Consider the following 26,006-nt stretch of genomic DNA (forward strand, 5'->3'; position numbering starts at 1 on the left):
CCTGGGGTTTTATGTCCATTTCCTTCACCAAGTGAGGGTGGTTTTCCATCACTATTTCTTCAAACAGCTTTCAACATCTTGATTTTCTTTAGTTATGCCAATCAGATGGATATTTGGACCCTTAACAGTGTCCCATATTTTTATAGTCTTGACATCTTTTTTCTTGCCAATGTGATTGAGTGTCCTTGGCTTCCTCATCCTCTAGATATGGCATTTGATCCTTTTTTTTTTAATGTTTATTCCTTTGTTTATTCCATTTAATATATTTTTTGTCTTGGATAATGTGTTCTTCATTTCAGACTGGTTCCCTTTTATAATTTCCATTTCCATTTTTATGTTTTTTAGCTCTTTGTTCAAGTTCTCATTGATGTTATCTACATTTCCCAAAAGTTTATTGAACATCTTTATAACTAGTGTTTTGAAATCTATATCTGTTAGATTACTTGTCTCCATTAAAGCTGGATTTCTGTTCTGTTCTTGCATATGGCTTCTGCTTCTTTGTCTTTCCATTTTGGCTGTCTTTCTGTGTCTGTTTCTATGTACTAAGCAAAGCTCCTAAGTCTCCTGGTCTTATTAGTGTGGGTTCTGAAGTAGGTGTCCAATGGCACAGTCCTGAGAGGGGTTCAGCTGCAAGCCAAATTTAGCTCAAGCCTTTACCCCTCTGAGTCCACCTGTTAAAATTCAGCAAGCAATCCACAGATGCTGTGCGTAGAGTTGCCTAAAAAGACTACACCAGAAAATGAGGCCAGCTTCCTCCAGTGTGAATCTAGGTGCTGCTCAGCAAGGAGCACCTGACTCACTGAGGATATACCTGGATTGGCTTGGGTAGGGCCACGAGTTGGGGGAGGCGGATTTTCAAGAAATCTTCTGGGCGGAGCGACCTCTGTTATCTAGTTTGATGACATCAGGGTTATGGCAGTACAGTGTCTGAGTACTGGTGAGGGGTAGGGCTCAACAGGAAACAATGGATACCACCGGCTCTTCTGTACAGAGTGATCTTGCCTTGGCCCTCACTCCCACAATGTCTCCCTGTAAGTCCTTGGTGCCCTCTTCATGCAACCGAATCAGTGAGCAGTGAGCAGGCCTGTCACCACAAAAATCTGCTTGTGATGTGGTCCCTTTTAAAGGGGGTATCTGCCACTGCCATTGCCATGCCACAGCCTCTGTCTCATTCACCCATGGGAGACCAGGCAGCCCCGTGTCCTTGCCACATCTTACCTTCTGCCGTTACAGGATTTCTTGGATTTCTCTCTAGTTGTATGACTTGTTCATCTGGATCCCAGGCAGTTTTTCTTTGCTGCTTTGTCCTTGTTTCTGTCACAACTTTGATTTGGTCACCAGAGGAATGAACAGAGCCTCTATCATCTGTGCCATTTATTCCCCTCTTCTCAGAACCACATCTATAAAGCCTTATTAATGCCTTTTTTTTCCCTTATTGCTATTCAATCATGCTCGCTGCCCTCAGTCTCAGTCCCTGTCAGTGTTAGCAACAGTTTCTGTAGCATTTGCACAGATTCCCCTGGGGCTCCGCAGTGTTCATTTTCGGAGGAAATGCAGGGAGGGCCCCTCTGAGTTGGGGATGAGAACTGTGGCTCAGCCTCAGTTTTTCAACCCTGACTGGTAAAAATCAACTGTTGTTTCTCTGCCATTCCTGCTTCTTTGCTTTCTGTCCCGATGCCTGGGCACTGCCACTGGCTGCATGGAGCTCACAGCTTTCTCAGGCAGGGCTGTTCAGAAAACTCACTGCACCTTATCCCCTCCCCCGCTTTTAACAAGGAGCTCGGCTGCGAGAGATACTTTCTTTGTTTCTCCCATTTTGCCACCTGACACCCAGGGTTCTGTCTTGCGGTAGTTCTTATGCGCAGATCCCATGCTGAGACATGCTAGTGTGCAGTTTGGGTGTTTTTTGTTGTTTTATATGTTCAACGTATTGTTGTTTCAAGGGGAGAGATCTGAGGATATCTCTCACTCTGCCACATTTCTGACATCACTCTGCTTTTTAGGATTGTTCCTTTTATTACGGGTTTTCAGTAATTTGGAGTTTACCTTGGTGCATATGACTGTGTGTGTGTGTGTGTGTGTGTGTGTGTGTGTTAATTGTGCTTAGGGTTTGCTGAACTGCTTAGATCAGAGTATAATTTTCATCAGATTGGATAAATTTTTAGTTTTTATTTTTTCAAATACTTTTCTACTTCTACCCTCTTTCTGGGATTCCAATTCCTATATGTGAGACACTTTGATATATTCCATAGGTTACTTAGACTCTGTTTATTAGAATTTTTAGCCTACTTAATTTTTTGTGTTTCATATGGTTAGATACTATTGCCATGTGTATTAGTTTTTTATTGCTGGGTAAAAGTTACAACAATACTAGCAGCTTAAAACAATATAAATTTATCATCTCACCGTTTCATGAACTATGGTCCAGGGATGGATTAGCTAGGTTCTCTGCTTAAAGTCTCACCAGGCTAAAATCAAGGTGCTGGCCTGGGCTACAATCTAATCTGAATCTTAGCGTCCCTTCCAAGCTCACATATTGTTGGCATAATTTAGTTTTTATAATGTGGGATTGAAGTTGTCCCTGTTTTCTCAATCACTGTTAGCAGGGTTTTGCTCTGAGCAACTAGCGTTACCTTCAGTTTCTAGCCATATGGCCCTCTCACAACATGATAGCTTACTTCTTCAAGGCCAGCAGGATAATCTCTGTTATAGCCGATGGATTCAGGAAAAGGAGAACAAAAGAAGCAAAATAACAGAAAAAAACAAATATGTAGTCATGAATCCAACCAATTTATTAATTACATTAAATATAAATGCACCAAATACTCAAAAATAGGTGATCAGATTAGATAGAAAAAAGGAAGACTCAACCATGTGATGTCTACAAAAGTATTTAAAATACAAAAGTATAAATAGATTAAGTTAAACATTGGGAAAATGATATGCCATGTAAACAATCAACATAGAAATAACATCTGAAAATACGGATTTCAAAGCATAGAGTATTACTGAAAACAAAGGTTTCATAATGGTGAAAAGGTCAATATATCAAGATCAAGATGTTATAATTATAACCGTGTATGTACTTTAATAACAGCTTCAAGACTGATTAAATAAAAACTGAATGAAAAAGAGATTATAGCTGGAATTTTAACATTCCTCTCTCAGTACCTCAAGAGCAACTAAACACACAAAAAAATATAATCAGAAAGGATGTAGATGTCTGAACAACTACCTTGACCTGACTGACATAAAACAGTATGCCCAACGACTGCAGTATATACAATATTTTCAAATGTATGCAACATGGCATATTTGCCAAAATAGACCACATGACAAGCCATAGAACAAGTTTCAGTAAATAAATTTCAAATGACTGAAATCTTACAGAGTGTGTCCTGTGATGACAAAATTAAATAAGAAATGAACATTAATATCTAGCTAAACTTCTAAATGCTGGAAATTAATGTATTTCTAAATATCCTTTTGATCAAGGGATAAATCACAAGGGAAATTAGAAAATATTTTAAATGGAAGGATAATGTATATACATCAAAATTTTTGGAGTACAGTTAAAGCAGGACTTAGAGGGGAATTTGTTACTTTAAAAGTTAGAAGGAAGAAAGGTTTAATATTAAGTTTATACCTTAAGAATCTAAAAAAAAGTAAATTTTTCCTAAGGAAAAGGAAGGAAATAATAAAGATAGCAGCAATCAATGAAATAGAAAATATATAAACAATGAAGAATGAAAAAAAGTTGTTTTTTTGAAAAAAATAAATTGATAAGCTCTTAGCAAGATGAGACAGAGAGGGAGGAGGATGGGAGAAAAAAAGAGAGAAATTGCCAAAATGATGAATAATGAATGAAACAGGGAATGTCTCTATATCCTAAATGTAAAAAGGAAAATTATGAACATTTGTGCCATTAAATTTGACAAATGAAGTAGACAAATTTCTTGAAATACACAACTTGCCAGAACAGAGAGAAGAAGAAATAGAAAATTTTAATAGCCCACTATCACAATCAATCTGTATATCAAAAAACACCACCAGAAAAGTCCAAGCCCAAAGAGTTTCATTGGTTAATCAAATATTTAAGAATATTAATCTTACGCCAACTCAAAAGAAAAAGAAGAGGAAGGAGACTTCCCAGCTGATTTTTGTGGCCAGCAATAACCTCATATAAAACCTGATGACATTATGAGAAGTAAATTTACAGTTCATTATCATTCGCAAACGGAGACATAAAAATCCTTAACAAAATATTAGCAAATTTAATCTATCAGTGTAAGTAGGATAATTATCATGAGCAAGTGGGGTTTATCTCAGTAAGATGGATATATCATTTGAAAATTAATATAATCCACCACATTAAAATGAAATAGAAAAAAACATTTGACAAGTCAACACCCTTTTATGATAAAAGCTCTAGGCAAACTAGGAATAAGGATGAAACTTCCTCAATTCGATCAAAGATATTTGCAAAAAAACCTACAGATGCTACCATTTTTAATAATGAAGTGATGAATATTTTCCTTGTATGATCAGAGAAAAGGCAAATATATCTGCTTTCATCACTTCTATTCAGCATTGTACCAGAGATCCTAGCCAGTTTAATAAGATAAGTAACATGCATAAAGGAAGAAATAAACCTCTTGATTTGCAGAAACAATTATTTACTTTAAAAAAATTATAGGAATGAAATAACAAACCTGGAACTATTAAGTGAGTGAAGGAATGTCTCAGGATACAAGGTACAGAAAAATATACAGAAAAATCAAGTGTATGTCTTTATATTAGCAATGAATAACTGGAAACTTTAAAAAATTGTAAGTAGCATCATTTATATCAGCATAAAAACATAAAAGAGAAAGAAATTTAAGGAATATGTTGCAAGGCCCCACATAGAAGATACATGATTGATCACTGAAAACTACAAGTTTATCGAGAGAAAGAAGACTCAAATAAATGGAATGATATACCACATTCATGAATTATAGAAACCATTATAGATAATAGTTGTTAAGAAATTGATCTACAAATTCAACTCAAGTGCAATAAAAAAAAATCCCCTTCCTCCTGTGAAGCTGGCAAAAGATGAAATGTGTATGTTTAGCTGTTTCTTTCAGATCGAAATTGAATTTAGGATAAAAATAACTGAGTTTTGGACTGCCTGTTTTGAATTCTCACTCTCCTCAAGATTTTAGCCCCATAGTTTCTCCCCACATTGTAAATTCTTAGGCAATTTAAGATGTTTTCTTGGCTTTGTATGTTATCCAGTCTTTAATTTGTCTTCCGTAAGAGTCAAGCTCCATTACTAGAAGTATCCATCATCTATTTTTTTTATCAGTCAGAGAAAAATTAGTTTTTGAGCACTTACTTTTTGATAGACACTCCTGAGCACTTTGTATGTAGTAGTAAGCAAGACAAAGTCTCTGACCTTGAAAAGCCCTCATTCTAATAGAGGATGTGTTCATTTTCCTATTCAAAATGATTTGGAAGCAATAGTTGTGAAATGCATGAACTTTAAGTAAATGTTAGTCACTATCTTTTGAAGGTTTTCATGGGGAGCTAGAACCTCACACAGTAGATTCATAAACTCCAGCACTATGCTGAATTGAAGGACCATGATAAAGTCTGCACAAAGGGGCAGGGCAAGAACTAGAGGCAAAGAACATGAGATGGTAAGTGAGGGACTAACATTTTAAAGATGACTAAGATTTCACCGCATGAATGACTAAGATGGGAAAAGTGACATTTGAGGCTTCTGCGTTTTTGTCTTTTCTGTCCCACAGATACTGACAGTATAAACCTCGAAAAGGGAAAAAGTGATCATCAAAAAGCTTCAAATTTATCCATCAAGCCTCCCTCCAGAGTTTTAGATAGCCCTTGGACTCGGAAAGCCATCTACCCACGTTTACCCAACAGCAGCATTAGCAACTACCCAGGACCTCGCCAGTTTTTAGTAGCCCCCAAGAAGATAGACAGTAAACCAGAGCCAGACAATGAACCCCTAAAATCAATGATGCCTGCGAAGGTTGATGTTAGACAACTAACACCCTCTGAGGCCTCGGAACTCATCCTAGCACCCACACGGGAGGCCACTAGAGAACCCACCCTTCAAACTGCATTGCCTGCTTTGACTGCAAATGAACCAACAATTTCCTCCATAGAGGTCCTTCATCCTGAAACACAACACCAAAGTACTTTCACTGTTGAACCCTTCCCAAGAAACAGAGTTTCCACCACATCTGACATGTCCTTATCCTCCTCTGGGTTCTCCCCAAAGAAAAATTAATTTTAACTTGCCCCCTTCTTCCTCTTCCTCTCTGTGCTTAAGGTTGGTGATGGTGGGAAGTGATCAAGAAAGGAGTACAGAAGATCCATTGAGGCTCTCAGGAGAACCATTCTGGTCTAGTCTCCCTATTATAAAGAATGTACCTCCAGGGGATGGGCAAGGGTGGAAACAATCGAGGTCCTAGACCTGGAGCTGGTGGTTCTCTGGGTGACACAGGGTTTGTCTCTTCCTAACCATTCATAGTATTCCCTGCTAATGTAATGGCTGTGGTGAACATCAGCATGTAAATAAATGCAACCTTTCAGGAATGCAGAAAGCAAATGGTGTCTTCTTTGGACCTCTTTGTGATCACTCAAGCTGACAAAGACTAGGGAATGAGTGCAAAAATGATGCCATCATGAGGCAGAAAATGAGAGGTGGCATGGGCACGAGTCAAGGGCAAAGATCTCACCCACATGCACATTCTAGGATCTGGTGTGCAGTAGGATGCTTCCCTATAGGTTGCCAATGGCTGATTCCCAAATGGAGTGATGGGCATAATCCCATGCCCACCCAATGGCCCTAGGCTTTGAAGGGACACTAGAGCTTAGAATAAGCATCTGGAGCCCCTTCTGTCTGGGAGCCCAGTGTTAGAAGCAGTGAATTTAGTTCCAGCAGGTGGCCTCCACCTAGTCACACTCTTTCTCTGGGCTTCAGCATCCCCATCTATATGATGATGGTGTAGGGGCAGGCTACCGCAGCACGCGCCTTCTGTCTCAGATATATCCTGGGCCGACTGTGGGATCATGTGACCATTGGTGAGACAGGGCTGTCTCGGACAGCCACGTGGTCATTCCAGAAAGCAGGGCTACCTGGTTTGGGGCCTCCAGTTCACAAACAGCCCCTCCGCCTCCCACACAGCCAGCTGGGGAGAATAGCACTCCCCATGGGCACCTCGTCATTGGGCACCCAAATGCAGATGACCTAAGACATTTGAGTGTGAGGGCAACCAGGATTTGTTTGCTCTGCTTAAATAGTGGAGACCCCGAGGCAGATGACAAACATGTCCACTTCAGGGGGATTCTCCAGTTACTTGTCTTGACACTCACCCCAGCCAAAACCCCAAATCACACTTTCCTGTCTGAAGCCCCCACCCCAGACCACCCAGGTCATGTTTAAACTTGGTTGTTTCATCTGGTCACAAACAGTTTACAGGCACCCACTGGATGTAAGGATTGAACCCAAAGCAGCATTGTTCTTTGGGTTCCTGGTGGTGTCTTGATGAGCCAAGGAGACATTTCTCGCAGGAAGCAAGGGCCACTCTAGCTCCACTGGCCCTAGTTAAGGCCAAGAAGCCAGTCCCTCTAGATCCCCAGTCCATGCACATTTACACCCCAAGCCAATGTCCAACATTTCTCCCCAACTGGTCCCTTTCAAGCACACCTTGGGTTCAGGCACCCCTACCCCCAAACCTGAACCAGTTGGCCCTGTACACACAGACCAGGGAGATGGTTATACAGGCCACCTACACACACACACGGCCCTGCCCTGGCCCTACACTCTCTTCCTCTCCTGCCCTCCCAACAACAAATACACTCTAGGGCCAGAAGGCGAAACATATGGTTTATGCCCCAAGATCATGTGGGAGTAGGGGCTCGGCACTCACACTACAATATATTAAAGTGGTCTGTCTCCCTCACCCCGGCTGAGGATCCTGGAGTTTGGGAAATTAAACCGGTTCCTTAGGTGTCCGATATTCTTTGCTTGGTTGGTTTGATTTTGCTCCCAGTATGAAGAACTAGGTTGTCCTCTTGATTCCTGTCTCAGCGGTGCACAGAAAGTCTAAGGAGGTCTCATGGTAGGACTGGTCTGAGATGAGAAAAGCATCCAAGGAGAACTGGGTCTAACAGCTGGGAAGGCCACAGCAAGCCAGGACCAGATCCAACCCGGGGTCCTCAAGGGCGGCTGGAGGGAAGTTCTGTATTCCAACTGGGACACCTCACTGGAAGAAGGGCTGGAGGCCAAGCTGGTGCAGTCACTGGTAGCCAGCAGGTCCTTCCTGCCTGGATGGCACAGGTCTTCCCTCAGCTGCAGAGGTAGCTGATGGGCCTGAACCAGCTGCTGCCCAGGGAGCAGGCGCAGAGCCAGTGCTCCCTCTCCACTGTTCACTTGCCACTCCTGGAGCCCCGCTGTTTGCTCATAGCCGTGAGCATCTGGCTAATATAGGAAGTCAGGAGGTCATCCATCTTGTAGCCCTGGAAACAGTAGTAAGAAGATAAACAGAGCACAAACTGGGACAGGGCCAGCCCACTCAGACCCAGAACACAGCTCCCAGGAAGCCTTGCAGTGGGCAGAACCCTGGGCAAAGGCGAATCCTCTCCCACTTTGGACTCTGTCTCCCCAGCTGCAGAGCTGAAGGGTCATATTCATCCAGCCAGATGTGTAAGGTTTTAAGCTGTTATGACTCCACTTTAAGGCCCTACCTCCTGGGTCCTTCAAATCCTGGATGCCTACCCCTAAGAGTGAGTTATGCCTTGGAAGTGGAGCTCAGTGCAGGAGACCTCATTGCTACTGGTTTTGCTGTTGAACTCAGGGGGTGAAAGCTCAATTCCCAGATACTGAAGGCACTCACAACAATAGTTACCGGATGAAGGGTCTGCTCCTCAGCCCCAGATTAAGCCCCTCCCCTAAGACCTAAGCTGAGCCTTAAACTGACCTGACCTTGGCCCCAGCCTAACCCTTGATCCTGATCCAGGCCAAGCAACCCACTGCTCATGTTTGTTCCGAGGGCTGGGAGCGTGGATGAAGCTGCGGGTGAAGCAGGGGAGCCCACCAGGCCTGGAAGGAAGAGCTCTCACCAGTGATGTCTCACAGAGCAGTTTGCTCCCGCGCACCAGGTTCCCAATGGTGATGTGGAAGTAGGTGTTGCCGCTGCTCCAGTTGGAGATCTTGGTGAAGGGGTGAGTGGTCAGGATGTCCTAGAGGAACAGAAAGTCTGAAGCTGCACAGGCTAGGCCCACCCTCTGGCCTCGCTCCCCTTGGCTCCAGCCCACGGACACCACCCATATGACAGGCCTCGGTCCTCAGATGAGAGAAGGAACAAGGAGGGAGGGGATAGCTTTGCTATGGAGGCAGGTGCCTTCCCCCTCCATGCCTTGGGTGCACCAGCTTGCAGGATACCCGGGGAAGTCCAAGAGGCTGTTGGGCACGTGGCACTGGGATTGGAAATGTAGGAGGCCTGAAGGAACTGAGATGGGCTTGAACGAGCTGGTCCAAGGGAAGTTTGAGGAAAGAGATAGGAAGATAGGATAGAACCTTGGAGATCAAAGTACAGAAGCAGCCCACAGAAGTGTCTGAGAAGAATGACCAAGAGAGAAAAGTGGGCACATGAAGCCAAGGGGAAGATGGCGGTCATTGGCACCTGTTGCTAACAGTCCAGGCATAGCCCTCCTGCGCACATGGTAGAACTGTGCTTCCTGGCCCCTTTGGTGAGGACTGCTCTGGCCCATAAACGTGAGCAGCAGTTACCCCAGCACAGCCTGCCATTCTGACCAAGACGAGCAGAGAGCATTTTAGAAAGATCAAGTGGATGGCAGCGTCCAATGATGCTGAAAGTCTAAGTACTAAAAAGAGTTCACTGTATTTAGTAACGAGGTATTTGTTAGTAACTCTAGGAAAGTTATTTTGACAGAGCAGTAAGGAAGTAGGCAGAGCGAACACAGGCAGCCTCTCAAGATGCGTGGTCAAGAGGGCAGATGGAGCGAAGATGTCGGCTGGCAGGGGTTTTTGTCGGAGTGCAGACAGAGCAGCCTGCCCCCGCCTGCTCTTCCCTGTAAACGCTCACCTTGGTTCTGGGATCAATGAGGCTGACCCCGTACTTGTTGATAGCGATTAAGAGGATCTCAGGGAAGTTTGGCTCCGTAGTTTGCTAGTAAAGAAAGCGAGAACTCATCAGATGGGGGACCCAGAGCAGGAAGAGCTATGTGCATTTGGAACGGGAACGAAGACGTCCCCAGTAAGTCGGCCTCTCGTGGTGCCGGGGGTGCAGCGGTGCTGGCGGCCCTGCCACGGTCTCACGGTTTCCGCCTATGCTGGGCCCTCAGTGCTGCCGAAAACCTCTTAACGGGTCCCGAATGAGCCCCCTTTCCACCTCCCTAGCAGCAGTTTCATCCCGTCTCTCCTCCTCCTCTAGGAGTCTCTGCTATCTTCTCTCTCTCAGCCCGAACATCTCTCATCTTCAAAAATCCTCCTTGAACCTTACACCTGCCTCCAGCTATCTACTTCTCTGTTTCTCGCACAGCCAGGCTTCTCTAAAGGCCTCCCTCGGTGTGTAACAAGGCTACCCTCTCCTCTCCATCCGGACCTATCCCCTCATCCTCTCAGGTCAGCCTCTTCACCATTCTTCTGCCTCTGGTCTTGCCCCTCAGACCCACCCCCTACCCTGCAGTCAGAATGGGCTTCTGCCCATTATCCTTGTTCAGAACCCTCCAAGGCTCGCCACCCCCAGCAGGAGGAAACCCAACCCCCTTGCCTGCTTGCCAACCTGCCTTTCATCACCATCTGCTCACCTCGCGCCCTATGCCTGTCCACACTTAACCACTTGCTCTTCCCGCCCAGGCTTGAGCTCTCACACCTCTGGGTCTTTGCTCATGCTAGGCCCTCTGCCAGGAAAATGCTCCCCAGGGTCTTCCGAGAAATCTCAGATACTGCCGCCTCCATGAAGCCTCCTCAGCCTTTACAGTCTGGGTGGGCCTCCCTGGCTCTGCCACCTTGACAAAAGCTCCCCACAGTTTCTCCTCCATGATTCTGACCTGTTTACACATCCGCCAGGCTGAGCTGCTGGCTCCTCTCTTTCCCAGGACTGAGCCCAGGACTCAGTATTTAGCCAAGACCCTTAGCTGAGACAGGGTCGAGGGGCTTCCCTCATTTCGTTGCCGGGGCAGGAAGCAGAGACCATCACTGTTTCCCATAGTCCTGGGGAGGAGTCTCTGTGTCTTCTCATCCCCGCTCCTCACCCCCTTCCTCCTCTCTCAGAAGCTACCCACAGCGTACCTTCACCTCGAAGAAGGCTGAGCCAAAGGTGGGCCACTTGAAGATGAGCTTCAGGAAGGCCAGCTTGGCTTCCTCCTTGGACTTCCCTGCGTGCTTGTTGAAGTAGGCTACGATGGACTGCAGGGGGAGGGCGGGTTAGAGGCCCCTCCCCTGCCACTCCTGTCCCAGCCGCACTGTCAGGAGCTGTCATTGGCCTTGGAGAGGGGTCCTGAAGGCCATGAGGGGCTCTCCACCTCATGGACACCTGGCCTCCCTTTCCTCCCCCAAGCAAGCGGGCCAAAGAGTATCAAGTCAAGTCACCATGGTAACCAAGACAGGGCAAATTACTGCCAAGTGGCCAGCTGAATCCTCTGCCTGAAAGACTAGAGACAAAAGCAGGTGGAGAGGAGAATGTGACAGAGACCTTATCAAATACAGGGCCACAGGGGACACCTCCCTGGGCTGCTGGCTGGCACCTCCCCCTTTGACCCCTGGGGTACCCAGAGAGCCATTGCAGGCAGGTCATATTCCCACTGCCTCCGCCATGCTCACCCGCTTCCAGTCATCAGGTGAGACTTGCCGGATGAGGTCCTGGGGCACCAGCTCCCGTAGCAGCTTGGGGATACTGGGGAAGTAAGACTTGTCCTCCTCAAACTTGACCCTATAGATCAGTGCCCCCAACTGCAGCACCTCCTCCCGCGTGCACTTGTGGTAGCCTCGGAGATACTTGGGCAACTCCTGCCGGAGACAGAGCAGTTCACAGGTGGGGAGGGACCTACTCCAAAGCAGGGTCTACTGTCTTACCCCACATCAAGACCCACCCACTTCTCCAGCGTCAGCTGACACTGCTCCTTAAGTGGAGATGGCATAGTATAGGGAAGTAGCAATTATGTCTACACAAATTCAGCATATTGCAGTTTGAAAACAGCCCACCTACCCACCACCTATCTCTCTATTCATAACCATCTATCCATCGACCACCCAGCCATATCGGTCTAGCCACTCACATCCATTCCCCATCCATTTCCCCATTTGTCCACCCATCCACCCACCCATCCTCCTATCCACCTACCCATTTACTCGCCCATCCATAAATTCATTTATCATTCATCCTTCCAGCCATCCATTCACAGAGTCATCCGTCCACCTATTCATCTGTCCATCGAGCCAACAAATATTTATTGAGCATCTACTATAAGCCAATTCCTTAAGCAGCAATGTGAACCCTCCCAACTCTCATAGAACTTATGGTCAAGGCAAGAACAGATATTATCCCACCAAATCAATTCCAGTCTTTGAAAGAATTGTTCTCAGTGCTGTGAGGACATAAAACAAGGTAACATGATCCAGTCTTTAGGACAGGAAGACTTTCCTTAAGATAAAATGATTGCAAAAAACAAGTGTTGGCGAGGATGCGGAGAAAGAGAACCTTTATACATTGTTGGTGGGACTGCAAATTGGTACAGCAGCTTTGGAAAACAGTATGGAGATTCCTCAAAAAATTAAAAAGGAATGTACCTTTTGACCCAACAGTTGCACTTCTGGGTATGTATCCAAAGAAAACCAAAACAATAATTTGTAAAGAGCCATACTCCCCAATAAATGCCCATCAACAGACAATTGGATAAATTATGGTTCATATATACAATGGAATATTACTCAGCCATTAAAAAAATGAAATCCTACCATTTGCAATGACATGGATGGGCCTAGAGGTTATTATGCTGAGTGAAACAAGTCAGAGAAAGATAAATACCATATGATTTCACTTATATGTGGAATCTAAGGAACAAAAAGAACCAACTAATCAAAAACAGACTCACAAATATAGTGGACAATTTCGTGACGGACAGAGGGGAGGGTGGTTAGTGGCTGGGAGAATGGGGTGAAGGGTTAAAGAAGTACAAACTGGTAGCTGACAATTGGTCACAGGGATGGGGAGCACAGCATAGGGAATGCAGTTAGCATTAATATGGTGGCTAGGCGGAGGGTCAGGGGAGGCAGGGATCATTTTATGAGCTATATAGATGTCTAACCAATGTACTGTATACTCGAAACTAGTTTAAATAAATGAATTCCTTTAAAAAATGATTTAGTTCACATCCGAAGGCTCGGTGGGTAAAGAGGGAAAGAACTGTGGGAAGAGCATCCCAGAAGAGAGAACATCCCTGAAGCCCCATGACAGGCTTGAACGTTTGGAAAAATGTACGTGGAGTGAACTGAGCAAAGGGACGCTGGTACAAGACAAGGCCGCAGCGTAGATAGTGACGCCCCCATGTAGGGCTGCCCCTGTAGAGAATGGATTGAAGGGGGACAAAAACAGAAGGGGCAAAGCAGAGAAAAGGGTCCTGGCTTCATTCAGATAGTCGGGGTGATGGAGGCGCGGATGGATTTTAGAGATATTCAGGAGATGAAGTTGTCAGGTGAATGGTTTAGGTTGTGGGAGGCGAGAGAGAACGAGAGATCAAGGCTGACTTGGGTTTCTTCCTTGTGTCAACTGGTGGTTGGTCTTGCCATTCACTAAATGGGCAACACAGGGTGAGGGTGGGGAGAGGCATGGGGGAGAGGTAGGTCCTAGGAGGACAGCCCTTCTGGCTCCCAGGCCAGGGTTCTCTCTACCACGGCAGCCACCATCCCACCTCCCCTGCCCTTCCCAACATCCTGGCTTGTCTCTCCCACAGAATGGTAAACCGGCCAGCCCAGAAAAGATCCCTGAGCCTGCAGTCACGAAGACCTGGAATCAAACCCGAGTTCCATCGGCCCTGTTATCCATATTACACCCCGTGATTTCTCCGTGTCTCATTTTCTCTCTCGGTAAAATGGGAACAACATGCCTACTTCTTGAGGTTTGTTGGGAGGAAAGAATGACTGAAAAGGGTCAGACACATAATAGAGGCTCCACATGTGAGCCTTCCTCCTGCTTCCTGCGAGCACGTGTCTGTGCTGGAAAATATTTACAGATTCATCTGAGGCCTCAGATACACCCAACTATAATAGCAGAACCTTAAATTCAGAGGACAGCCCCTCACTAGGGAAGGGCCTGAACAGATGGGGTCTGGGAGCTCAGAAGAAACAGTCAAGCCCCTGGGGGCTAGAAGGTCGAGAAGATCCGAGAGGTCGGGCCCCTGCCACCACCCACTCACCCCACCACCCACCCTAGAGGGTCCCAGCAGAAATCTCTTCAAGGATGTGCTGCTACTGGCCCCTCCACTGGCAAGGACAGCAGGCCTCAGCTTTCACAGTCACAGCATATAAGGTCGCCATGTGCGGCGGCAACAACAGCAGAGAGACACTGGGCAGATCACCTGGTAATAGTGGAAGATGGAGTCGGCCATGGGGTCCTTCCCTGGCACCGTGGTGGTCCACAGCTTCTTCATGAAGAATACTTGGTAGGTGAGTGAGGGCACGATTCCTGTGGCAAAGCACAGTCAGTCACCTGGAGGGTCCGAGTACAGAGGGGCGCCCATGTCCAGTGCCAGCCCCTTGGGTACCGCCCCGGCGGGCCTCGCGGTGTGGCCCCGAGCCAGCACCTGCCCTGCTCCAGGCCTCAGATGATCCCAGGACCCAGCCTCACGTTACCGTCCTTGACCGGCCGTGCCTTCTTTATCCAGTCTGTCAAGTGTCGAACGAAGTCGAAGAAGAAGTCATTCTCAGGGACGCTGATGACCTAAGGACATGGCCATTCTGGTCCACTCATTTGAGTTTGAGCAATACCGAGTTTTCTGACTTTCCCACCCAAGGCCCTCCTGGTGGCTCCTTCTCCATAAAGACTCCCACTGGCAACCAGAAGGGCAGAAGAGGTGCCGCACATCGGCCCACCTTGCACCAACTGCGCCTACTGAGTGTCTCCAGAACACAACCTACCTAGAGGAACAGTCATTCCATTCAGTTTTTCAGCTAAAGCCCACTGAACGGTACACGGAGCCCAGGGCCGAGAACGAGGCTCATGCCCTGCCTTAGACATCCTCTGGCATCCATGTCCTGCTCCTCCTGCAGGCTCTAAGCAGCCCTGGTCAAGGACCTCACTGAGACCACCTCTGGGTCCCCAGTGTCCGGCACAGGGCCAGCCATGAAGCAGGCAGGCAGACATAGACACACAGGGAACTGGGGGCGAGCAGCAGAAGGGGGCATCCGATCTGCCTGAGTGGTCAGGAAAGCCCCACATGGGCAGCGGCTTTCACGCTGGGCCTTCGATTCCCGTGGACAGAGAAGTGGGGAAGGACTGTGTGGGACGGTGGCAGGGGCCTGCCCTTTGGAGTCACACCCACCTAGAGCTGAGTCCCTGCTGTGTGACCTCAGATAAGTTCCCTGACCCTTCTAAGCATGAGTTTTGTGTTCTATTGGGTGGGGGTGATCACTCGTGGAGGGTTATTTTGAGGGTTAATTGGCCTCAGCATGCCAGCTGAGGGACCAAATCAAATCTGGAAAGTATATGTGTGTTAGGGCAGGGTGAGGAGCCTGGAGCGCCCAGAACAGAGCGCCATATGGCTCCCAAGAGTCTGAGCATGCCGTGCATGCAATGCCTCAGAAGAGAGATTTGGGGGCAGCTGCGACCTGGGAGGGGGCCATTGCAGGCATGTAAGAAGGAGATGGGCGCACGCGGGTGCTGCATGCAAGAGTGCCTCTCCGCCCCTCTCCCCCCCTCCTTCCTGCCATCTCGCTCCTCCCCCACTGCTGCCCCATGAGCTTCCATGGCTCCAGCAAATTTCTCAACAGACTGACCAACAGCAGGTGGATAGAAGGCAACAACCCGCCACCCACCTTGTCTGCAATTTTGACAAAGAGGCTGAATCCCTCGGAGGACTTGAGGAGCAACCGAGCGGCAATGTTCTGGCAGAAGTCTTTGGCCTTAGTGCTGGACTCCACCTCGAAGGCCTGGGGGGTTGGCGGGGTTGTCACTTGGCTCTGACAGAGCCTCTTGAGACCCTCTGGCTGTGACTCCAACTAGTCTGAGTCCACCCCCCGCCATGAAAGACGGCCCCCCCACACAGGGGGCTCCCTGTGGGTCCAGAACTGGGAAACGGTGTTTAGGAAAAGGAAAAGGCAACTCCTGTCTGGGTCTTCCCAGATTGTGTCCTGGCCAGCCCTCCAAATAGGACTCGGCCTTGGCCTTTAAGGTCCTGGCCCTGGCTGTACAAGCATGAGTGACGGCGGAGGCAGAGGCCGGGGAAGCACAGATAGCACCGGTGATTGGAAGGAGAGAGGCTGGAGGAAGAGGAAAGCAAATTCCAGGAAAGGGAAGGATTAAAGCGAGAGGGGAAGCAGCCCAGGCTGGGGTGGGAGGAATCGGAGAGTCTGGGCAAGTTCGGATGGAGGCAGGAGGGCAACTGAGGGGAGTGGGGAGTGGGGGGACCTGCTCTATGGAACCTTCCGCTGGAGGGGACAGGAAAGGATCTTAGAAAGTTCTTCTGTCCTTGTGACAGGAATCCTATCTTGGCATTTCTGAGTCTTATCTCTAGACAAGTTTTAAAACTGCTTTTCGAACTAAAAATTTTGATGTTGGGCTCGTTTACCTGAATGAGATAGGAAGGGGTCTGCAAGAAAGTGGGCTCAAGGCAACAGGGGAGGCCTGGGGCAGGGGGCAGGCGGGCCTATGCCCAGGAACAGAGCTGGCGTCAGGGAGGCGGCGCAGGCGCAGAGCTGGGCTCGGAGGGAGGAAGCACTACTCTCTAAGGAAGGGCTCCTCAGAGAGAGGGAGACATGACCTCGGGCTGCTCAAGGAGACTGGAGGTTAGACCAGGAAGCCAGGGGCTCCCGACCTGGGGAGCCTGTGGCCTCTTGACTGATCCCTGACCCCACTGCGGGCAGGAGGATGGAGGCAAGTGTGGGAATGGCAGGGGAGAGAGGCATCAGGTCTGCTCCCTGTGTCCCCGGGGGAGCCTGGTCATTCAGGGATGTCCACGGACCAAGAAGCCAGGAGCCCTCACCTCGTCAGTGTCATCAGGAAAGTAGACCTTGTGGAAAATCTGGGTGGTTTTGTGCTGGATGGCCTCCACCTCCACCAGGTGTGGGGGGTACTTCCGGGTCCCATTTCTAAAAACCATGGGGCGGGGAAAGAGGGGACGTTCAAAGTCAGGAACCTGTGGGTTCGTGGGGCCATGGGTAGCAAGGAACAGAAGGGACTTTCGGAGACAGACCCACTTCTATTCCCTTTCCATCACTTCCTACCAGGTGACAGTCACTTAACTTCTCAGAGCCTCCAGTTGCTCTTCTGTACAATGGAATGACACCAGCACCCACCACGTAGGGGCGCCTCCCCAGCAGACTTGACGGTGTGAGCCAAGCCCTGCTGAGCAGCCAGACTCTGCAACTGTGTCCAGAATGGGCACTGAGCACTGCAACCTTTGTTTCGCTGGCAGCTGTGGTATCCCAGGGACAGGCCCTGACTGCTGTGTGGTCATGCCCTTATCCCCAAGGGACTTGTCCCACAAGCCCATGCGGCTGGCAGCCCAGCCCAGTGCCTTCCTCACACCCCGAGCTCGGCCCCGTGCAGGCGTGCGTGCGTGCGTGCGTGCGTGCGTACCTTAGGGCTTTCTGCAGCCGCTGCAGGCAGTCGACGGCGAGTGGGCAGTGCTTGCGGGACTGCAGGAAGCGCTGCACGTGGGGCAGGAGGATGTTGCTGGGCGGGAAGAGGCCCGTGCACAGCCAGAACAGCTCCCAGCCCCGTTCCTCGCTGTACCTGCAGGAGGAGGCGTGGTGTCCAGCGAGGGCACCACAAGGGGCTGAGCACCCCCAGTGGCCACAGCCCCCTCAGCTCCTCACCACGGTGGCACGTGGTAGCACATGCCCTGAGCCCCACCCCTGTCTGCGGACCAACATGGGCCCACCCCCCTGACCATCACTGCCGGTCGGCCAACCCATGCAGGGCCGCACGGCTGCATAGTTGCCAGCCACACGGAGATGACGTGCTCACGCCAGAACGAAAATCAGCTGTGTGGCCAAGCACTTTGCTTGGTTCGGCTAAGATGTTTCTTCTTAGCAAGACTTTCCTTTGAAAGAAGCAGTATGTGACTTATATCCTGGCAGAAGCTCTTCAGCTCATCTGTTTCTTGAGTAGCACTGAGTTTGACCAGCCCCTGGACTCCCTCAGGCACCCCCAGGAGCTCCTTGGGACAGACAGGAGGGAAGCTTGGAGGGCTTTTGGAAGGAAGTGGCATTTGGGATTTGAAGGATGAGACAAATTCTGATATGCAAAGAAGATGAAAAGTTTTCCTGACTCTGGGCGCAGCATGTACAAAGGTTTGTCAGTGTGAAAAGATCTGATGTATGGCTCAATGATGGATTTGAGTAAGAGATGTAGAAAGTGCCAAGGCTGGGGAGGGGGTTGGGAGTCTAGGCCTAAGGGGAGTTGGTGGGGCATCTCTCAGGCTCTGAGACTAGCTCAAGCCTGACTTCTCACTCCTGCCGTGGTCTGCCCAACAGAGAAGAGAAGGTGACGGCCTCTGGGGCCCGACACCTTTAGGCCATGAGATTTCAACCAGAGCTTCCAAATGACGGCCAGCCCAGCACAGGCCAGGGATGAGACATTTGCTCAAGAGCTGAACCTGTAGGCAGCCGGAGAAGTCTGGGGGGTGTGGGGGGCGGAGGTCCCCAGGAGGCCCAGGCAGGGAGTGACAGGAAATTAGGAGCTGGGGCTGTTAAACTTGGAGGACAGACTCAGAAGGCACAGCCACCACCTCTTGGTTCTTGACCCCCCAAGACAAAGCTAAGACATGAGGGGGCCTGAGTGAGAGTGGACCGCTGTCAGGCAGAGCCAGCTGCTGCTCTGGGAGGGAGGGAGCTCCCCATCACATAGGGTGCGTGACCTTTAAGATTCCCTTCAGCTGGGGGCTCTAGGGGTGGGGGGTCCTCCCCTCACCCGCCCACGGCTCCTGGCTCACCTGATGTGGTTGTCGGTCAGCTGCTTCAGGATCTGCACATACACCTCGTCCTTGAGGGGTTCGGCCTTCAGGGCGCCCTCAAAGATCTGGTCAGTGAGCTCGTTGACGGAGCGCGTCCTCTTGGATGGGTAGTCGCCCATGTACTTGAGCATGGGTGGGGAGTCGTCAAGGAAGGAATCATGGCTGAGGGGGAGCACCGGCCTGGGAGGCAGGAGGCTGCCTCTCCCACAGGGCCTGCCTCCCGATCATGTGGCCCTGGGCTCAGGCTACGCACTCAGGAAATAGGCATGATCTGCCCACCCTGCTCTCCATGCCCACCACCCACCTTCTCTCCTCAACTCCTCTGGCCACCTCCTCAGGCTCCCAACCCCCTATCCAAAGTCCTCACAGCGACCAGGATGCACTGTCCAAATCACTAATCTGACTGTGCCACCCCTTGACCAGTGGCTCCCCATGGCCTTGGGACACAACCCAAGCTTCTTAACAGGACTTGGGGACCCTACATGAGTCAGCCCATGTCTTTGGGTTCCCTTCTTGAATCTGCCCTCCAGCGGGCTGAATTATTTTGTGCCCTCAAAACAGCCCTGCTCTGTTTTGCCTCAGGGGCTTTGTGCATGCTGCTCCCTCTGTCTGGAACTCCCCTACTCTCCTCCCCTGTGGCTGGCTAAGGCCTACTCAGTTTTCAGGTCTCAGCCTGGATACCACTTCCTCCAGGAAGCCCTCCTCCAAGGCCGAGTCAGGTCACCGTGCTGCTGGCCCTATCAGAGCACTGACCCCAGTCAGCATGCCTCCCCTCTTAAATATAAGCACTATGAGGCCAGAGACGAAGTCTGGTCACCTCCGTGTCTCCACACCTGGTTCAGCACACGGCACAGTACACATCTGTCAACCGAATGACAGGGTCAGAGCAGATAAAGGGTAAGGTGAGCCCTTATACACTGTAAGACGCCAGGCACGTGGACGGAGCCGGTCCATCAGCATCCCTCCCTCCACATCTCCCCAGAACCCAGCTGGGCCCTCAGAAGGAGGTAGGTATCTAGATGAAAGCTCTGGAGGCAGGGTCCTGACACCGTCCCACCCCGAAGTCCCCTGCCTGAGGCCTCGTCCCCGACCCTTTGTGCCGGCCGTCCTCATGGGTTCGGATATCGATGAAGGCCATGCAGGCCTCCTGCGAGAGCTCCTCGCTGCCCAGGATCTTCTTGAGCAGCGCCTGCTTGAGCGGTTCCCGTGTGTGGCTCCACAGCCGGTCCTTGCCTCGGGCCTTGGACACCATCACACGGCTCAGCGTGTGCTTGGGTGGGGGCCTGGCACCACAAAGGGACAGTTAGCACTCATGCCCAGTTTGTGAGACTTCGTCCCCATCCCTCCCTGTGCCTGGACGCCGAGAACAGGGCCCTGCTTCGCCCTGTGGACCTGGCGTGAGTCACAAGCCCTTTCCGGGCCTTCATTTCTCAGCTGGAAAACGGAAATACGAAGATGCTGGCCGTGCCCCAGCCACTGCTGGCCCCTCCCCAGCCTCCTCGCCCATGTTCCTCTCTGCTCCCGCCTTGGCATGTCCTGCCTGCAGCACTCCTCCACCCCAGGTCACCCCCTGCATAGCTCAACTCAGATGCCGCCTCCTCCAGGAAGCCTCCCCTCTATCCCCAGCAGGCCCATCACAATACTGGGCACACAGAATCCCAGCTGCCTGGTTTCGTGCCTGCCTCCCCACCAGGACTGAGAGTGGTGAGTGCCTCACATCCCACCTAAGACTGCCGCCAAAATCTCTCAAACGAAGGGTGGATAAGATGACATAACATGAGAAGGGTCATCTCAATGGACAAAAACTGCCCTTTGGCGCCCTCTGACCTCACAGGTGGGCGCATCACAAAACGACCCCACCTCGCTGACCAGAGTCGCAGAAGCCTGCACCTGGCCATCCCGGGGCCTCCTCTCCCCTTTCCCTGTCACCTGAAGTAGTCGTAGGAAAATTCCTCCAGCGTGTAAGGCTTAGCGCGCACCTCGGGCTCTGGCGTTCGCAGCTGCAAGAGCCGGATGACATCCTGCCTCTGGTCGGGGGTCATGGTGACCAGGGCCTAGAGAGCGAGGGACAGGAGGCTGAGGTTAGCTCTCCACTGGAGGCCCATGGAATCAACGTGGTAGAGTCTGGAGCCTTTTGGACTGGGGCTGAGGGAGACTGTGGCTATGGGGGTGCACCCTGTGCCCTATCCCGACCCTGGGAGGCCTTTGCTCTTTTTGATTTCTGAAAGTTATTGCTACCTCCAAAGTGCTGGGCTCAGAACCCTTCCCTTGGTGCTCTGTGTCTGAACCAGGCCGGGTCAGTCAGAAAGCCAAGTCAAGGCAGGGGACACAGTGTGAGAACTGCCCAGTGACCAGAGCCCGGCTCAGGAGCTGCCTGGAGAGCTGGACTCTGAGCCTCAGTGTTGCACTTGAGGGGGCTGCAGGAGCACCAGGACCTCCCTCCCCAGATCTCCGCTCCCACTGCCCTTTCAGACAGAGCACGGCGATGCCCCTCCCCGACTCTCCTCCCATCCCCATCCCAAGCAGTTCCTCATCTAATACAGTTTTAGGCCCCTCTCCATCTCAAATAGGTTTGATAGTTGCCCTAACTTTAAGTTTGTGGTCCCATAAGACCCCCAGATCATCTTCACAGAAGCTACAGACCACAAGTCGATTGTGATCCCTCACTCCACTTTATAGACATGGGAAAAAGACAAAGAGGTGTCCAGGGGAGTGTCCCATCCATCTGCCACCTCCAGGCCACATACCACAATCTCCCGCGGTGGCATGGTGACAGTGGGCATGACATACACACAGTCAGTGGGGAAGTCCCCACGCTGCTTGGTCCGCTCATTGATGCCATTGGCCCAGCCCGAGTTCATGACCTGCTCGCCTGTGTCGTGGTCCAGGATGATGAGGTCTCCCTTGGCAAAGCTGAGGAAGCCTGACTCCTCGCCCGCTGGGAGGCAGAGGTGAACGGGACCACATGGGGCAGAGAGAGAGAGGCTGGGTTGGCACATCTTTATCTAGGTTGATGACCTACAAAGTGTTCCTCTCCACTGAAGAACTGACGCCCTGTCCTGCTCAAGTCTGCTCACTGGTCACTCTGCCTCCACCTTGCCCTCCACCCAGACGTGGCCACCATAATGGGCCATTCCCCTGCTCAAAAGCCGCCTGTGGCTCCCCACCGCCCTAAGGATAAAGCCCATTCTCCCTGACAGCGCAGAAGGCATGTTGTGGGCTGGCCTTCCTGACTTCCTGGCCTCACTTCTTGCCCCTCCTCCCTCACCTGGCCCATTCCAGCCAAACCAAACTCCGCAGTTCTCAGACACACCTGCTTTCCCCAGCCTCTCTGCTCAGTCCTGCTCTCCAAGCTGCCTCGCTCACTCACACACACCCTCCCTGAACCCCAGGCTGTGTGGAGCCTGTCCTCTGGTCTCCCACGGCCTCTGGGTTTCCCCCGTCACTGTGCTGTCGCAGGGACTGTCACTGCCTGTTCCCGCCCCCTCACTCCACTGAGGGCAGGGCCAAGGTCTAGTTCCTCTGTCTTTTCACCGCTCCGCCCAGGGCCCAGAAGGGAGCCGTAATTGCTGTCATCATTTGAAAATGGTGGGTATTTGGGGAACACAGGAGGAACCCCTGATCTCACCTGAAGAAGGTGATAGATAAGTATCGAAGATGAAGGAAGTATTAAACATGGAGAAAAGAAAAGAGAGGAAGATTGCCCACAGAGCACAGAAGGCAGGCACAGAGTTTAGGTATTTGGTCCAGTTGGAACCAAGGGTGTGTGGGGAAGGATGGGTAACAGGCACTAGCAGCTTGAATGCCAGGCCAAGGCTAAGGCGTGTGACCTGACTGATACCCCTGACCCCCAGTACCTGGCAGCCCATGCCAGGAGCCACTCACCAGGGTTGGGGTTGTCCTGCAAGGCCACCACATACTTGGACCTCTTTCGGAGCCCCTCCAGAAAGGTGACCACTAGGTCACGGATATCCTCGGCATTGCTGGAGGTGAAGGTGTACTCATCCCCCTTGATGGTGGCCAGCGTGAAGCTGGGGGCTGTCAGTTTGGCTCCCCTGCAGGACCAACATGGAGAACAGGGCCCGGCCGGGGTCAGTCCTGCCCAGCCCGAGTGAGGCGCAGCACAGCCCAAGTCCGAGCAGCCCAGCGAGAGCAAGACACGACACTCCCTGAAGGAGACCAAGGCCAGCTCAGTCAGACATGGTCTTGCCAGAGAGAGGCTGGCTCAGCCCAGGGGGAGACTTGGCTCAGCTCAACCTGTCAGATATAGCCTGGCCAAAGTCACACATGGTCAGAGGGAGGCCGTCAGTGGCCCAGACCACTTTCCCTTTGCTGTCTAATTCTTACTTACCCTTTGGGTCTCAGCTAAGATACCCCTTCCTCCAGGAAGCCTTCCCTGCCTTCCCAGAGCCTTTATCACATGAGTCCTGCTTTCACATGGCTTATTCAATGTCCATCTTCCCTCTCGACATAAGCTTCAAGAGGGTAAGGACTATCTTGTCACCACTGCATCCCTTGTGCCCGGCACTTGCCTGCTCAGAGGGGGTCATGGCCCAACGCTGGCCCACATCAGACACAGCCCCAGATGGGGGAGACCCTGCTGGGAATGCCAGTGTGTTCCAGGAACCCACCCCCAACCTCGTTCCCACGTGCACTGTACTTTGCAGTGTGCAAAGAACTCTCGCACTAAATGTGCTCATTCTTCACCATGTTACTAAGGAAAGTATTAAGACCTCATTTTAGGGATGAGGACGTGGAGATGAGTCCACCCAGGCTTCTGAACCCAGGCCAGGTTCCTTCCATACACACCCGACTGCCCCTGACTGTCCTAACTACCCTTGCCCATCTTGGAACAACACTAATGCACTGTGGAGACCCTCCTCCGTCCCCGTTAGGAGGGAGGGGCCCGAGGGGTCTGCACGGTGCAGTCCAGGCTGCTCGGTTACACACAACCAGGACAGGCCACTGCGTGCCTCTGCACCTCGGCGATGTCCTCTGTGAGGCGGAGACTCCCCTCAAAGTCCCCGTGACAGACAGGAAGGCTCCGGGAGCCCTCGCCTTCCCCTTCCGTGCCTCCACCTGCCCCTCACTTCAGACAGCGCTGAGTCAGGGCCCCAGCGCTTGAGTCCCGCCCCCTCCGTGGTCTTTGTGCAGCTTTGACAACTCCCTGCTCTGCACTGAAGCGGGGTGGGCAAGGGCTGGGACTAACCTACTGCTGGACACGGCCATGATCTCGGGGAAGGACAGCTCCAGAAGCACCTGCTCCTGCTCATCCACAAAGTAGACGCCTGTCCAGTTGACGGCCACGATGACGTCATTCTTGGGGAGGCTGGGGCCTGGGGCAGAAACCGAGGCACTGAGAGGGAGCCCTCCCCTCCCCCCCCCAGGGCCCAGCCCTTCCCATCCTCACAACCGCCAGGGTGGATTTCCATTTTACAGATGGGGAAACTGAGCCTCAGAGAGCACAACCTCCCCGGAAGCAAACACCCAGAGCGTGGCGGGAAGGGAGAGCTGAAACCAGGCACTGGGAGTGAGTCGCCTCCCTGCCACTGGTCTGTGCAAGTCCTCGCCCTGCAGCGATGTGGAGTCTGGGAAGGACTTGGACTCACGGAGCCCCAGGGTTCCCGCAAGCCTGGTATTTGGTGATTCCATGAAGCCTGGCACCATTTCCAGGGTGTGGCACCGAGCAGGTGCCCCAAATGACAGCCCGAGGACGGCTGAGCTAACGACCCGTGCAGGCCTGTCAGCTACATGCCCTGTCAGCTTCACGGAGCCAGCCCAGCCCGTACTCTGGGCTACCCTCCTCTATAGGTGTTTTAATGATCTCAAGACTCATTCAGTTATTCAACCCAATGCGCTGCTGAGCACCTACTATGTGTCACAGACCCTGACTGGACTGAGGAAGATAGGCCCACTCGGCGCTTTGGCCTGGAGAGACCAAGTGGCCCTGCAGGCGGGAGCCTGGCTGACTGGGGCAGCTGGCTCAGGCCATCTCCTCCCCCTGCCGTGGGCTGGAGCCGCGGAGTGAGAGAGGGAGCAGGGCATGGAGGCAGGAGGTACCTGAGAATTTGTAGGCTTCATAAAACCTGGAGAAAAGCAAGGGCCACTTGAAGCGGGCGTAATTGACCACATCCTCTTTGACCTTCTGGGAATCAGTTCTCCTCTGGGCATAAATCCCCTGGAGCGGGACAGACAGGGACAGGGGGCAAAAAGACACTGTACACTCTCTGTGTGGAAATCGAAAGTCCCTGCCCCCAGGCCAGGCTTGGACGCGTGGAGCCCCAGGTCCGTGGTGCCCTCCTGTGCATCGCGGGCCTCGCCTCATTCCATCAGCCCCCAGCCACCCCGTCGCTTGTCTTTCTCTTACTCCATCAACATCAGTGAGCGCTTACGAGGGAAGCATGGGGGCCCCCCACAACAGGGAGCTCGCAACTCAGCAGGGTGACTGAAAAGCCCACAATTCTGGCCAGTGCAGGTTCGAGGAAGGGATGGGCTTTAGCAGCTGACCAGGTGTGATGGAGAGATTGCCAAGGATAGTGACAGAGGGGTGAAGGGAGAACTCACATCTCTTCTGGAGGGAAGGCGAGGGCCTTAGGGGTGAGCCAAGCCTAGATGTAGAGGGGGTGCAGAGAGCCTTCAGGGAGGGATGGAGGCTTGTGGGCAGCTCACTAGGGAAGGCAAAGAGCTGGGTGGGGAGAGGCTGTGTGATAAGGGGTGAGAGACTGGCAATCTGTGAGGTCCTCTGGCAGCCTGTGTGCAAAGACGATTCTGCGCTTACACAACCAGGGTCTGGAGAT

General features: G+C 51.3%; 1 protein-coding gene across 6 annotated transcripts in view; it reads right to left on the reverse strand.

The window, feature by feature from the left end:
* Nucleotides 1-3,785: 3,785 nt before the first annotated feature.
* Nucleotides 3,786-26,006, reverse strand: part of MYO7A (myosin VIIA) — an 82,844-nt gene continuing 60,623 nt past the window's right edge. For 3 of the 6 annotated variants that reach the window (XM_016161576.2, XM_016161579.2, XM_016161578.2), the window contains 17 exons: nucleotides 25,270-25,387; nucleotides 24,419-24,545; nucleotides 23,095-23,264; nucleotides 21,957-22,147; nucleotides 21,139-21,263; nucleotides 20,335-20,492; nucleotides 19,189-19,342; nucleotides 17,832-17,987; nucleotides 17,236-17,341; nucleotides 16,070-16,183; nucleotides 14,888-14,975; nucleotides 14,614-14,720; nucleotides 11,861-12,046; nucleotides 11,330-11,446; nucleotides 10,122-10,205; nucleotides 9,136-9,255; nucleotides 3,786-8,532 (listed from right to left, as the gene is read on the reverse strand). In XM_016161576.2, coding sequence (XP_016017062.1) covers nucleotides 8,443-8,532; nucleotides 9,136-9,255; nucleotides 10,122-10,205; nucleotides 11,330-11,446; nucleotides 11,861-12,046; nucleotides 14,614-14,720; nucleotides 14,888-14,975; nucleotides 16,070-16,183; nucleotides 17,236-17,341; nucleotides 17,832-17,987; nucleotides 19,189-19,342; nucleotides 20,335-20,492; nucleotides 21,139-21,263; nucleotides 21,957-22,147; nucleotides 23,095-23,264; nucleotides 24,419-24,545; nucleotides 25,270-25,387 — 2,211 coding nt within the window. In that variant the 3' untranslated portion in view covers nucleotides 3,786-8,442. Of the gene's footprint in view, nucleotides 8,533-9,135; nucleotides 9,256-10,121; nucleotides 10,206-11,329; nucleotides 11,447-11,469; nucleotides 11,692-11,860; nucleotides 12,047-14,613; nucleotides 14,721-14,887; nucleotides 14,976-16,069; nucleotides 16,184-17,235; nucleotides 17,342-17,831; nucleotides 17,988-19,188; nucleotides 19,343-20,334; nucleotides 20,493-21,138; nucleotides 21,264-21,956; nucleotides 22,148-23,094; nucleotides 23,379-24,418; nucleotides 24,546-25,269; nucleotides 25,388-26,006 lie in introns of those variants that run through there. The other 3 variants (XM_016161573.2, XM_016161574.2, XM_016161577.2) reach the window with 2 other exon arrangements.

Source organism: Rousettus aegyptiacus, unplaced genomic scaffold (genome assembly GCF_014176215.1).
Source record: "Rousettus aegyptiacus isolate mRouAeg1 unplaced genomic scaffold, mRouAeg1.p scaffold_m13_p_5, whole genome shotgun sequence".
Classification (NCBI taxonomy): domain Eukaryota; kingdom Metazoa; phylum Chordata; class Mammalia; order Chiroptera; family Pteropodidae; genus Rousettus; species Rousettus aegyptiacus.